The 14,017-nt window shown below is 32.4% G+C and overlaps 1 protein-coding gene across 1 annotated transcript; it reads left to right on the top strand.

Annotated features, from left to right (window-relative positions):
- Nucleotides 1–1,057: 1,057 nt before the first annotated feature.
- On the top strand, nt 1,058–4,363 carry LOC110229060. Its single transcript, XM_021027872.1, has 8 exons — nt 1,058–1,418; nt 1,539–2,080; nt 2,193–2,525; nt 2,605–2,643; nt 2,844–3,101; nt 3,426–3,602; nt 3,738–3,794; nt 4,030–4,363. The coding sequence occupies exons 1-7, from the start codon at nt 1,058–1,060 to the stop codon at nt 3,792–3,794; spliced, it is 1,767 nt and encodes a 588-aa protein (XP_020883531.1). The 3' UTR covers nt 4,030–4,363.
- The last annotated feature ends 9,654 nt before the right edge of the window (nt 4,364–14,017 follow it).

Genomic DNA, 14,017 nt, shown 5'->3' on the forward strand with positions numbered 1-14,017 from the left:
AAAATATATGAGATGTTAAAATAACAAAAATACTATGAAATTTTTAGAAGTAGTAATAACATCATTCAACTTTTAATAAATTAAAATTAAAAATGATCATACTTCAAAATTTTAAACGTATTAATGAGTTTTTGAGTGGAAGTAAGTTTAAATGCATGGTAAAATAAAACTAAATTTATGTAATTTTATATGTAAAATTTTAAGAGAAATTGTTAATAATGCCCTGTTTCACACACCCTTTTTTTAACATTGCCCCTTTTTGCTTGCCATTTTTAAAAATACCCCTTAATTAATTCAAATATGACCAAAGTACCCTTGCTTTCATAACCTAAGATCTGCACGGTTCTCTCAACCATTCTCTCTCTTTCTCTCATTTCGATCGGCGACGATTTTTCGATCTCGATTCCGATATCTCGATTCCGATATCAAATCGGCATCTCCTTTCGATTTCGCTTTCTATCGGTGGTAAAATCTCGTTGTTCGTTTTTGATTTGATCTGTTCGATTTCGATCGGCGTTAACATCTTTTTGTTCGATTTTGATTTCTCAGCGTCTCCGTCTCCGTCTGTGTTTTATTTCGATCTGTCCCACATCAATTCCAGGTTAGATTCCTCACTATGTTTTAGAAGCTTTTTTGAAAGGTTTGTCTTTTGGAAGTTAGATTCTGTGGTTAGATTCTGTGTTTCTGTGAAAGTTTTGTCTTTTTGAAGCTTTTTTGATCTCATTATTGACTGATAACGCTTGATTTGACTGCTTGATTTTGAACTATAGATTTTACAACATTTTTAAAGGTTCGTTCTTAACTTGTAAATGCTTCTTAATGCTTGATTTAGGGTATATCCTCTCTGATTTATTCCATTTCTTGATTTTATAACCGTTAACTGTGGATTTTACAACATTTTTTAAAGGTTCGTTCTTAATGCTGAATTATTCATTTGCTGTAATTTACAATCGTTTTAAAAAGGTCTTAAATGCTGAATTATTCCTTTGCTGTATTTTACAACCGTTTTAAATGTTTTACATTCTTGACTTTATTCCTTTTCTGGATTTTTACGCAGATGTCTAACAATGACTCATTGGATGTGTTTAACCTACCGCCCCGTATATATAATCCCGGGTTTGAACCAAACATTGGAGCTGTTGTTATTCAACATTTCGAAACACATTTGGTCAAAAAAGTTGAGCTCGCACTAGGGGAGGAACAGTTTAATCTAATTAAAGCCTCTTTCCTTGGTCCTATTATTGAACTAGCAAAAAGAAGTGGAGTTAATTTTTCGGGGAAGATTTTCCACTTCTTGATGCAGCGAAGGTTGCTTTTAAAGGAGACGAATCTCTGGTTCACATTTGACTCCCAGCCAATGCGATTCTCAGAGAGAGAATTCTTGCTTACCACATGTATATCTAAATTAGTTTTCTTTTGTAAGTTTTTAATCAATTTACAATGTGTTTTAAAAGTTTTACAATGTATTTAAAAACATTTAACAATGTGTTTTACAAGTTTTTATAAAACTCTAATATCAAATTTGTATTCACTTACAGGTGTTCAGTGTGACCTGATTGATAGTGAAATGCTTCGAAAAGGCAAAGCTCCATCAAAAGCTCCATATTTCTGGACTCAGAAAGAGCATTTTACGCTGGAACAACTCCAAAAACGTTTGTTTGAACCAAATCAGCTGCATCCGCTGGATGCTGAAGAGAAACTGAGTCTAGGTATGGTAACTTTGACAGAAGCCTTTCTCTTTACACCAGGTTCGTTGGAGAAAATCCCTTTGTCTAGACTGGTACATGCTTCAGAATTCGCAATCTACACATCTCAACCGTGGGGCAAGCATGCATATAGGGTTCTTGCTACAAGCATCCAACGGATAAATGAGAATACTTGGGCAAGAGGCACATATGAAGTAAAGGGATTTGCAATGGCGATACTACTATGGGCCTTCAGCGCAGTTCCATCTTTGGGCTCATCGTTTGCAACAGAATGTGTTACATCGAGATCTGAGTATCCTTTGTGTTTGAAATGGGAAACAACTCAAACACCAAGATTTTCTCATGTTGTCGATGTCGTCAAAAAAATGAACTCAGTAAGTGTGGAATCCCCTCTTTTAATTGCCTTAGTTTTAAGATTGATTTTCAACATATATCATATTTTTACAAGAGTTTTTAAAGGTTTTACAAGTTCTTTTCTTTTGCCAGGTCAAGGTTAATACAGTGATTGGAAACCCGTACGAATATAGCTATTTAGTTGCTAGTTCGCATGAAGACGACATAGACTTCGAAGAAATTGTTCGTCTTGTTCAAAATGGATACAGACTCAAAGCAACTGATTGGAGTGCTGGATTTATTGATATTTTCACTGTATTACAAGAAATAGGGGAACAAACAATGAATAACAACTTGTATGACAGCAAGAAACTCGACAAGATCCTAAATTTACTTCAAGACTTCAACAGGAGGATTGCAGTAATAGAGTATGTTCTTAAAAGCCGTCTTGAAAAAGATGAGACTGAGAGATGCAAAAAAAAAGAGGTAATTAAATGGGATTTTTTTTTGTCAGTTACATGTGTATATAGTATATATTAAGATATCTGTATCTTTTTTTTTGCAGTCTGATATACAAGAAGAAACATGTGCCAGAACAGAAGAGGTATGTGAATAATTTTATTAAATCCTTTTCAATCAAAATTCGGATAGCTTTTTACAAGTATTCAGAATGTTTTTAAAAAGTTTTTATAAGTCATCTTAAATAATTTACAAGGTTTTTTAAAAAGTTCTTACAAAGGTATTCAAACTTTTTTGTTACATATTGTTTTTTGTTTACTGAATATGATTGTTTTGATTCTGTAGCAGTCTGACAAAGCTGGTCCCAATATAGATGGTGATATTGGTGTTGATGGTGATAGCAGAGAAGGTGATGAATGTGGTCCAAGTAGAGATGGTGAAATTGATGTCGATGGTGATAACAAAGAAGATGATGAATGTGGTCCTAGTACATTTGAAGATTCCATTCGTGAGCCAAACACAGAGGACGGGAGCTATGCTGGAGATGATGAAAACAGCCAGAAGATTCGTTCTGAAGATGATACAACTGAACCTACAGCAAAGGTATATTGATCTACTTTTGTTTAAAAAGTCCTTGATATCTGAGTATCATTTTTGGTACTAATCCTATGGTTTTACAAGAGGTTTTAAAGTGTTTTAAACGGTTTTACAAGGGTTAATATGTTTTACAAGAGTTTTATAAGGATTTTACAAGGGTTTTTAAAGTGTTTTAAAGGGTTTTACAAGGGTTTTAACAAGATTTTATATAGATCTTACAAGTGTAACAACTTTTTGAAAACCCCTACCCCAAATTTCTCTACTCCAAATTTCATTATTATCTGAGAATCATTTTTGGTACTAATCCTATGGTTATAAACACTTTTATAGGATAAAACCCCTACTCTAAATTTCTCTACTCCAAATTTCAATATTATCTCTGAAGATAGTCAGGATAAGGAGAAGGAAGGAATTTCAGTTTCTGAAACAAACAATGAGGCATGTAAGAAAAGTTCTGAAAGTAAGAAGTACTGTAGAAAGAAGAGATATGTCAGAGAAAGAAAAGAGGTTAGTATTCAATATTATAAAAGAAGATTTCTTACAAAATGAAGGTCAATTTAGAGATATGTTTTAAATGTTTATAATGAAATATATTCAAAGTACTTACAGGGGACTTTTTTTTTTTAATTTTTTCACCTGCAGACAAATAAGCGTAAACAAGGAGATAATTCTTATAATGATATTCCTACAAGAAAATAGGTAAGAATTCAATTTTGTAAAACAATCTGTTCGTTTTTATAAACTAATTTCACAAGGAATGCATTGTTGCATTTCTTTTGTACATATATAAGCAAAGACATTACAAGTTTTACAAATTGTAATGTCTTTTATTACTTCACAAGGAATGCATTGTTTTAAACTGAGTATTCGTGGCATTGTTTGAAATTTTTACAAGTTGTTTTTATAAGTGTTATTTTGTTTTTTTTGTTTGCAGCCTCAGAGAAAAAAATGCAAAAATACTGACAAAGTTGCTGCTGATCTTGGAACAAGAACATGTGATCAAGAATTAGGGGATAAAGCTGATAATGATGTTCCACTAAAAACTAGTCAACAAGATGTAGATAATAAATCAAAAGCTGATGGTCCATCAAGAAGAAGCCAGCGAAGTCAAGTGCCTTCCATTTATTTTCAGCCACCTTACACGGCAGAGAAGAAGAAGCACCCAACACTTCACCCCTTTGCAAAAGTTGACACAAAAAGGTTTGAAAGTTTATGTGAATGGAAGAAGTCGACAAAAAACAAGTGAGTTTTAAGTTTGTAAAACTCAAAATAATATTCATAACGTATTTTAAAGGTTTTACACCATCTCTGACTTTTACAATGTATTTTAAAATGATTTTACAACGTATTTTAAAGATTTTACATTGCCTAATTGGATGTTTACATTGACTCATTGGATGTTCTTATAATTTTATATATATATATATATATATATATATATATATATATATATATTTGTTGTAGGGTTCTAACAGTTGGGGGAATCAAAGTAGATTCCAAATGGTTCACAACACTAGAAACGCAGGGGAAACCAATATCAGGATTGGTATGTATGATTTTCTTTCAAGTATTCTAATCTTGTAAAACTTTAAAAAACCATTGTAAATTTTAAAGTTCATATAGACTAGCAAACATGAGTAATTTGTTTTCCTTTTTGTGTGTGTTTTTCTTAGCATGTTGATGCAGCTTTACACTTGATCAAAACTAGAAGGGAAAATCATCCAGAAATGTACCTTAACAAAACTGTTGTTTTTGTTGGATCATCTTTCTTAAATGCGATTGACGATGAGTATGCTGAGTTTGTAGTCGCAAAAGAGATAAGTAAGCTGGAGATTGGAAGCAAGACAAATTACATATATGCTCCTATGTGCTTGAAAGGAAAATGTTGGGTTCCAGTAGTGATCAATATCGAGAGAAGGTCTTTGATCATTCTCGATTACGCGACATCATTTGTTTCAGAAAATGTTAAAAGGATGCATGTGGTTGCATATTCTGTTGTGATGCCGTACATTTTGCGCAAGCTCCTCAACAAAACAGATATGGATGTTTCAGCATTCAAAATATCTGTAATGGACAATATATCACAGGTAAATTTTGTGATAAGTGAGATTGTAGATTGTATTCATTAAAACCTGAAAAGATTGAAGATACTGGGATGTACATGATGAAGATGATGGAATGCTATGCTATGCATATTAATGCAAATGAGAAACTTTCAGAAGGAAAAATTAGAGACATGAGAAAGAAACTTGCGGTTGACATCTTTATAGAAATAACAGATTTCTAGGTAAGACTTCTCTCAGGTTTTAACATGTAAATTAGAAACCTACAACTAAGCTTATATTTCTTGATTTATTACTTTGACCAGGGGCTAATTGTAAGAGCTGGGAAGAAAAGATTGCTGGGGAAAAAATGATCTGTTCTTTTTGAAGAAAACGTTGCGGAAAAAATGATCTGTTCTTTTTGAAGAAAACGTTGCTGTTTTACAAATTTTTAATTTTTGCTGAGAATATCTGTAGTGATTTTCCCATGAATTTTATTTTGTATAACTCTCTAGTTGTGAATTTAAGTTTTTTTTTTCTATGTACCTGCATCTATAACATCCAGTCTTCATTTATACCATTTTATCTTTTGATGTTAAGTTTTACAAGCTATCTAAACATTTTACAATGTTAAGTCTTCATCTATACCATTTTAATGTTTTTACAATGTATATGATTATATATAGAAAGAACTTTTAAGGTTTTACAATGTTTATAAGCTTATGAAAATAAAACCATCTTATATTTTTATCAAAATTTTCATGATTCTTTAAATTTACAAGTGTTTTACAAAGTATTTTCAAGTTTTTAAAAGATTTTTCAAAATTTTGCAAGGTAATTTTAGTTTTATAATATATTTTTCAAAGATTTACAGTGTGTTTTAAAAGTCTATAACGTGTTTTAAAATGGTTTTACAACCTGTTTTTAATCGAACTAAGAATAAGATAGTTGTAAATAGTTGGGCCGAAATAAAAAAGAAAAAACCTTTAAAACACTTTAAAACCCATTTGATAGAGAAAAAAAATAGAAGGGGAGAAAAAAAACCGATTCTCTCAGTCTCCTTCTCCGTTGAGTACAAGAAGAAGAAATTAAGGGTTTTCGCTTAGCTTCACGGCTTTAGATTCTACAGTTTCGGTTCCATCTCGGCTTCTCCGTTTTCATAATTAAGGTTCAATCTCGTCTTCTCCGTTTTCATAAGGTTCAATCTCGACTTTTCGGCTTCTTCGATTTCATCTGCCTAGGGTTCTGGGTTCCGTTACATCAGTCGATTTTTACGGTTAAATTACTTTAAAAATTCGTTACTACAAGTGTTTGAGGACTCTAGACATTCAATTAATTTTACCTTTGTTTTAAAATCTTTTACAATCGATTTTACAAGCAATTTAAATGGTTTTCAAAAGGGATCTAAATCGTTTGATTCTTTGAGAATGTGTTTGAGTATTGATGAGACTTTTCACTTTTCACAAAGCTTCCAAGTAGATAATGATGTTTGCAATGTACTACTCTATTTGCATTTCTAGAGTTGTTCGTTTACATGATTTAATTTTACATGCGTTTTTTCACTTTTCACAAAGCTTCCAAGTAGATAATGATGTTTGCAATGTACTACTCTATTTGCATTTCTAGAGTTGTTCGTTTACATGATTTAATTTTACATGCGTTTTTAAAGCTTCTTAAAGCTGTTTTACAAGCAGTTTAAAAGCTTACAAAGGGGTTGTAAATGGTTTGATTTTTTTGAGAATGCTTTTTGATGGAGATGTTTTAATTGTTTTTCTATCTTTCCTGCAACAGGGTGAAAAATGAGTCAACCTACAAAGAGGCTGTTTCTCCCAAAAAGACTGATTGACCCAGGGAATGAGGTGGATAATTTGAAAAGAATATCAAAGTATTCTTCAGAGAAACTTGTATTGAATGTTGTCAAGTATTCACTTAGTCCCACTGAGTTCAATCGGATTCAAAATTCTTTCTTGGGACCAATCATAGATTTTACGGAACGTGAAGGGATCTATTTCTCATCACAGCTGGTCCATCACTTTCTTCAGAGAAGAATAATGGTTAACAATGAGGAGTTGTGGTTTGTCTTCTGAGAACAACCCCTCAGATTTTCTCTGAGGGAGTTTGTTATTACTACAGGGCTGCCTTTTGGTGATGATGCATCACAAAGCCAGTCAAGACGAAAAAAGAGAAAGAAAGAAGATACATGGATGAAGGATGGTTTAAGTTTGAAAGATCTCCTTAATACCTTGTCTACAAAAGGCAATGCGATGGATGCTGATGAGAGGGTTAGGTTAGGTGCTCTGATTCTAGTGGAGGGCATCTTAATTGCTTCAAACCCTGTAAACAAGATAGAGAAAGAACATCTGGTAAGAGCTAGTAGTTTCACAGAGTTCTGCAAGTATCTGTGGGCTCGCATTGTTTACGGGTCTTTGGTGGATTGCTTGAAGAAGATAACTCCGACTCAATTGTTTAGAAACCAATGTGGGCTTCCTGGGTTTGCAGTTGGTTCCTAGAACCCATTTAGAAACCAATGTGGGCTTCCTGGGTTTGCAGTTGGTTCCTAGAACCCAACGACAATCGTCCACTGATTTCGCAATGGATGACAACAAAATGCCCAACTAAGAAAGAAATAGCAAACGTTACACAGGTTGCAACGGTATGACATTTTTTCTCTACTACTTTTTTAAAACTAATAAGGTTTACAATTGTTTTACTTTGTTATACAAGAATTTTAAGAAGTTTACAAGGGTTTTAAAAAAATGGCAAGATTTTTACAAGACATTTTTAAAGGTTTTACAAGACATTTTAAAAGTTTTTACAAGCTTTAATACAGATTGTAAAACCTTTAAAATAGATAGTAAATGCTTTATGAAATAATTGTGGATCACATTTCTAACTTAAATTCATATTCTTTTTTATGCAGTTTGATATTAAACATATCATTGGCGATCCTGAACAATATTCTCATTTGGTTCTCCCTCCAAATCCAGAAGACAAGGACTGGTTTGAAGTCTTTGACCTTGTAGTCCAAGGTTATAGGATGACCAGGCAACAATGGATTCAAGGATGGATTGAGGTTGCAGAATGGAAAACGCAAAAGCCTGTGAATCAGCCTAGACAAAGGCAACCAAAGTCTGAGACTGTAAATCAGACAAAACCAACGAAATCAATGTCTGATAGTGAAACACTAGAATTGATCTACAAGTCATGTTTAGAATTGAACAAGAGAATGTTGGTGGTGGAGAAACATTTAGGGATCAAAGCACCTGATGCCAGGGATGATGAAGAAAAGGAATTCCCAGCTTCGTCAAGTGGAGTTGTAAGTGGAAACAAAAACGATATCTTTTTAAATATATCTTTGATCTATAGGATGGTCAAATTTGATTATGTTTAAATATATTTTTGGTGTTACAACAGAACAAAAAGACTGAAGAAGAGTTTATAATTGTCTCTGATGATGAAGAAGAGGTTGAAATACCAATCAACAATCAAGAAAACAAACAAACAGATACCAGAGAACAATCATGCAGTCCACCTGATGAAGATTCACACGAGAATGTGAATGATGAAAAGGTATGTAACTAAATGAATCTGATTGGTTTTTATAAAGAATATCTGTAGTGATTTAAAATGTCTTTTAAATTTATAGGTTGCTCAAGAAGAGGGAGCCACGGATGAGGTTCCACATGCTACTGAAGAAAGCGATCCACAATGCTCGAATGTCAATGATAAGGTATGCTTTAGAAGATTTACAACGTTTTTAAAGGATTTTACAACTTATTTAAAAGTTTCTATAAAAAATTTACAACCTATTTTAAACTATTTATAGGTTTCTCAAAAAAAGGAGAAACAACATGAAGAGATGAGAAACATGGATGGGGCTCCACAGAGAACTCAAGAAAGTGATTCACAACGATCGAATGTGAATGATAAGGTATGCATTAATGAATAAGATTTATAAAAAAGTTTTTTGTAATGTTTACAACATTTTTTAAAGGATTTTACAACTTATTTATAGGATGACAAATGTTTCTACAACTTATTTATAGGTTGCTCAAACAGAGGAGGCACAACATAACAAGATGGGACACTCAGAGGAGCCGTCACAAGAGAGTCATTCACAACAATCGAAAGTGAATGATAAGGTATGCATTAGTTAAATCATAATAATTTACAAAATTATTTTACAACGTTTTTTACAAGGTTTTAGTACGTATTTAAATGATTATAATAAGACGTTTTCATGGTCTTCTGTGTTTTGCTAATTTATTTCTATAGGAAGAAGAAGCTCGGCTAAAGAAGGAACATTCAGGTACACCATTCTCTTATTTTGTTTTGTTAAAAATGATGTTTTTTTTTTATAATAAAATGGAACATCTAATATTTTCATGGTGTCATTTACTGTCCAAGATCGAAAACTAAGTGAGATAGAACAGAAGGAAATTGATGATAGGGTCATACTCTGGGCTAAAAACAAGAACTTCATTTTTATGATGTCATCACTTCACCAATTAATCTTATAATAATTTGTTATTTTTCTCATAACTACAAAAAGTAACGAAATTTATTATACATTACAGATTATTTGGTCCAATAGTTCATGGGAGACTGTTCATCTCTTCAATTTGGTAAACAATGACAATGAGATAGGTTTAGCAAAACGTAAAGCACTGCTTGCTTTACATCCAAACAAACAACATGGAGCTAGCGCCGAACAGAAGTATCTGGCAACAAGACTTTTCAGCGTAATAAAGGTTAGTTTAAAACAGTTTTTCAAAATAAATGCGAAAACAATTTTTTTATGTTGAATCGTTTCTTATTGTTTTTTTATTAACTTATTTTGCAGCAAGAATGGGATACCTACATCAAGAAAAAGAAAGTGTGAAAGAATGTAGTTAACATAAGTTCCTTTCTTATTGTAGTTATCTTTTAAACCAGTATGTTATTTTGTAAAACAGTGATAACGAATGTGTTTATGGAAAAGTTTATTAGATGAAGAATATTGTTAACTACTGCAATTTATATCCAGCTTGTTTCAAAGTGTTATAAAGGGTTTTACAAGGGTTTTTATAGGTTAATACGTTTTTACAAGATTTTTATAAGGGTTTTACAAGAGGTTTTAAAGTGTTTTAAAGGGTTTTACAAGGGTTTTTGTAGGTTAAAAGGTTTTTACAAGAGTTTTTATAGGTTAATACAAGTGTTTTATAAGGGTTTTACAAGGCTTTAAAAGATTTATGATGTTATTTCTATAAGGAGGTTTTAAGGTTTTTACAATGGTTTTTAAAGTTTTTTAAAGGGTTTTATAAGGGTTTTACAAGGGTTTTTATAGGTTAATACGTTTTTTCAAGGGTTTTATGATGGTTTTAAAAGAGGTTAAAAAGTGTTTTTAAAGTGTTTTACAAGGCTTTTTGTAGGTTAAAAGGTTTTTACAAGAGTTTTATAAGGTTTTACAAGATTTTTTAAAGTGTTTTAAAGGGTTTTACAAGGGTTTTAAAAAGATTTTATATAGATCTTACAAGTGTAACAACTTTTTCTAGTAACACCTTTCTCCAAGAATAAACGTAAAAAAGGTTTTATAACAAGTTATGAAAGTTTTTCAATAATATTTTTTTAAAAAGTCACAAAATACTTAATATGTTATGTAATAAAATTAAAATTAACTATATTGGAGCCACACAACTACTTTTGTTGTGTCCATTTTGACCACACCGACGACATTTGTAATTTGTTGCAGATTTTCCATACTCCCATCCACTGGGTATTCTCTTTTTCTTAGGCCTGCCACTAGGAACACGAGAAGATGGTAGTCGACAAACAAAAGCAGCAACATCGGCTGGAACCTCCCATTGTGTCCTATCACCAACGGGATATATACTCTCTGAATATGCTAGCGTCCACCTGTCAAACAAAGATGTAATTTTAAAAAATTGTAAGAGTTTTTAAAGGTTTGCAAGACAATCAGAAGGTTTTTTTTAGGTCTTACAAGGTTTTTAGAGGTTGAACAAGTTTTTACAAGACATAATAAGCGTTTCACAATGTTTTTAAAATATTTTACAAGGTTTTTTAATGGTTTTGATAAGAAATTGATTTATAAGGTTTTTTAATGGTTATAAAAAATTTTAAAATACAGTTTTATAACTTGTTTTATATAGTAACATACTTGTAAAGTTAGAATATGACATATCTTTTGTTGAAGTATAAGCTATCAACATGAATCATATTCGTTAAGATTAATATGTTTCGCATCCGCTATTGCAGGAGCACATGGGATTTTCGTGATATACAGCACGTGCAGTCTCTTGTTTCCAAATTCACAACATGAACCAACGTACCTCCTTTCACTTCAAACACGTGTTGATTCACTTGTGACACTTCAAGCCAGCGTGCAGTAGAATCATACAGTGTCTTTACTTGCTTCATCACATTCACAGTAACTGAGTGCCTATTACGAGTACCCTTCTCATGTCGTTCATTGAACCATCTGGTAAGAGTAGACCTAATTGTATCAAACAAACAGACAATTGGATACTCACGGCTTTCTTTTAACAGAGAATTCAAAGACTCAGCTAAGTTTGATGTCATAATGTTGTATCGATTGGAAGGTGCACAAGCACATGACCATTTTTTGACATCCAAATCCCACAGATACTGTGCCATCTTGTTGTCAGCAAGAGACAGTTCATGGAACAATTGTTCAAAATCAAACCTTGTGTAAGCATAAGCTGCATCTTTCATAACTGGAATAAGCGTAGAGGATGACTTAAACCCAGTCTCAAGGTTTTTCTCCAAATGAAAAATGCAGATCCCATGATGAGCAAGTGGATAATTAACAATAAGAGCATTGGCAATTGATGATGCACGATCTGACACAAAAACTAAATCAGGTTCATCCGGGATAATTTCTTCAAACACTTCATAAACCAGTCCCACGAAGCATCATTTTCTGAATCAACTACGCCAAATGCAATAGGATACAAATGAAAGTCACCATCTTGTGTTGAGGCACCAAGCAAAGTCCCTTTAAAATTTGATTTCAAATGAGCACCGTCAATACAAATCACTTTTCTCATCAACTTAAACCCTCTAATTGACGGACCAAAAGCAAGAAATGCGTACTTAAATTTATTGTCAGGATCAACCTCAATGAAGGTTGCAGAACCAGGATTCTTCTCATTTACCATGTACATCCACATTGGCAAGAACTCATAACCATCATCAGGTGTACCCCTAGCAACATCGATTGCATGATCTTTAGCTCTCCACGCTTTTGAATAAGAAACTCCAATCCCATTGTCGTGTCTGAATTTTTCTATCAGTTGTTTAGGTTTAAGCGCAAGCTTCTCTCCACGAAAATGATTACTTACCATTTCTCCTAATGTCCTAGAAGTTGCTTGGCGATGATTAACCTTCCTTAGCAAAGAATCACAACAGTGCTCACTAACATACTTTTTAATAATAAAACTATCTGATGCCTTAACCCTAGTTGCACGTAACCTCCAACTACATTTTTCATCAATGCAACGAAGAGTATACCATGTTGAGTCTGATTTCTTAGTCCGGAACTCGAAGTTATTCTGCATTGCAAATAATTGCATCTGCCTTCCCATTTCCTTTTTGTCCTTGAACAACTTTCCACAATACAAAGTATTTGAAGATGCAGAAATAGTAGAACCACCTACAGGAGCTGAACCTTCAGATATATTAGAGAAGGATTCCGTTTCAGTTCTAACCCTCTCCGGGATGGTTGAGTCAAATCTCATCTGCAAAAGCAAAAAAAAATCTTTAAGTTTTAAAATTTGAATTGTTTTACAAGGTATTTTAAAAGGATTTACAAGTTATTTTAAAAGGTGTACTAAAAAGGGTTTTTAAAAGGGTTTTACAAGGTATTTTAAAAAGATTTTTTACTGATTTTCAAAGAATTTGTAAGGGAATTGAAAATACCTCATTCATGACATGACATGCAGGAGCTGTAACAAAAGTTATAGGAGCAGAGTTTGCAGAATACATTTGTACCTGTAATATAATTTTTGCAAATTTACAAGTTATTTTGAATCTTTGTTAACTTATTTACAAGCTATTTTAATGATTTGTTTACTAATTTACAAGGTTTCTTTACTGTTTTACCTCATTCATGACTTGATATGTAGAATAAGGATCTGTATTGCTCTCACTACTAATTGAGATGTTGCTTGTCCCCATCATTGGATTAGTGCTTCTTTTCCCCTGTAAAGATTATTAAAACTGTTTACAAATTTGTTAAACCAGTTTACAAAATTGAATGTTGGTAAAATACCTTCTCAACAGTTACACATAGCTGAATACCGCCTCTGAATTCCGCAAGCTTTTTCATAAATGCTTGCACTTGCCTATCATTTCTAATATACATAGGAGGCATGTCTTTTGTAGAGGGTAATGAATAACTGAGTTTTAATATATTAATACCGACATCAATTCCAAAATCTTCTATAACAACAACACACAAATCAGTGAAACACGTATCCTCATTGATAAAAGTAAGAGACCCTCCTCTTTCAACATCAAATTTAAAATCCCAACAATTGTTATTTTTCAATTTCCAAACACCAGATATGCAATTCAACTCAATCATTACGACCTGATAAAAAAGACAATGTATTATAATGTTAAACATATGTATCTTTATGATAGTTCACAAGGTATTTTTAAAGTTCTTCATGGTTTTACAATATTTTTTAAAGGTTTACAATCTTCACAAAAAACATGGTAAATCAAAATTATTTCACTAATAGTGTCTGAAGAACATAAATACAGTGAGAAGATGAAGAAGAAATTTTTACAATGGTTTTAGAAAGTTTTTAAAGGTAACACGAATTATAATTTTCAAGCAAGACAAATTCGAGAAAT

Source organism: Arabidopsis lyrata (assembly GCF_000004255.2).
Source record: "Arabidopsis lyrata subsp. lyrata unplaced genomic scaffold ARALYscaffold_4, whole genome shotgun sequence".
Classification (NCBI taxonomy): Eukaryota; Viridiplantae; Streptophyta; class Magnoliopsida; order Brassicales; family Brassicaceae; genus Arabidopsis; species Arabidopsis lyrata.

What these genes read in the sequence shown, in the direction of transcription:
- LOC110229060 (XM_021027872.1), top strand. Translation starts at nt 1,058, where the DNA reads ATGTCTAACAATGACTCATTGGATGTGTTTAACCTACCGCCCCGTATA. An exon ending in ATCTAAATTAGTTTTCTTTT is followed by an intron (nt 1,419 to 1,538) that starts GTAAGTTTTTAA and finishes ATTCACTTACAG; the next exon opens with GTGTTCAGTGTGACCTGATT. An exon ending in CATGTGCCAGAACAGAAGAG is followed by an intron (nt 2,644 to 2,843) that starts GTATGTGAATAA and finishes TTGATTCTGTAG; the next exon opens with CAGTCTGACAAAGCTGGTCC.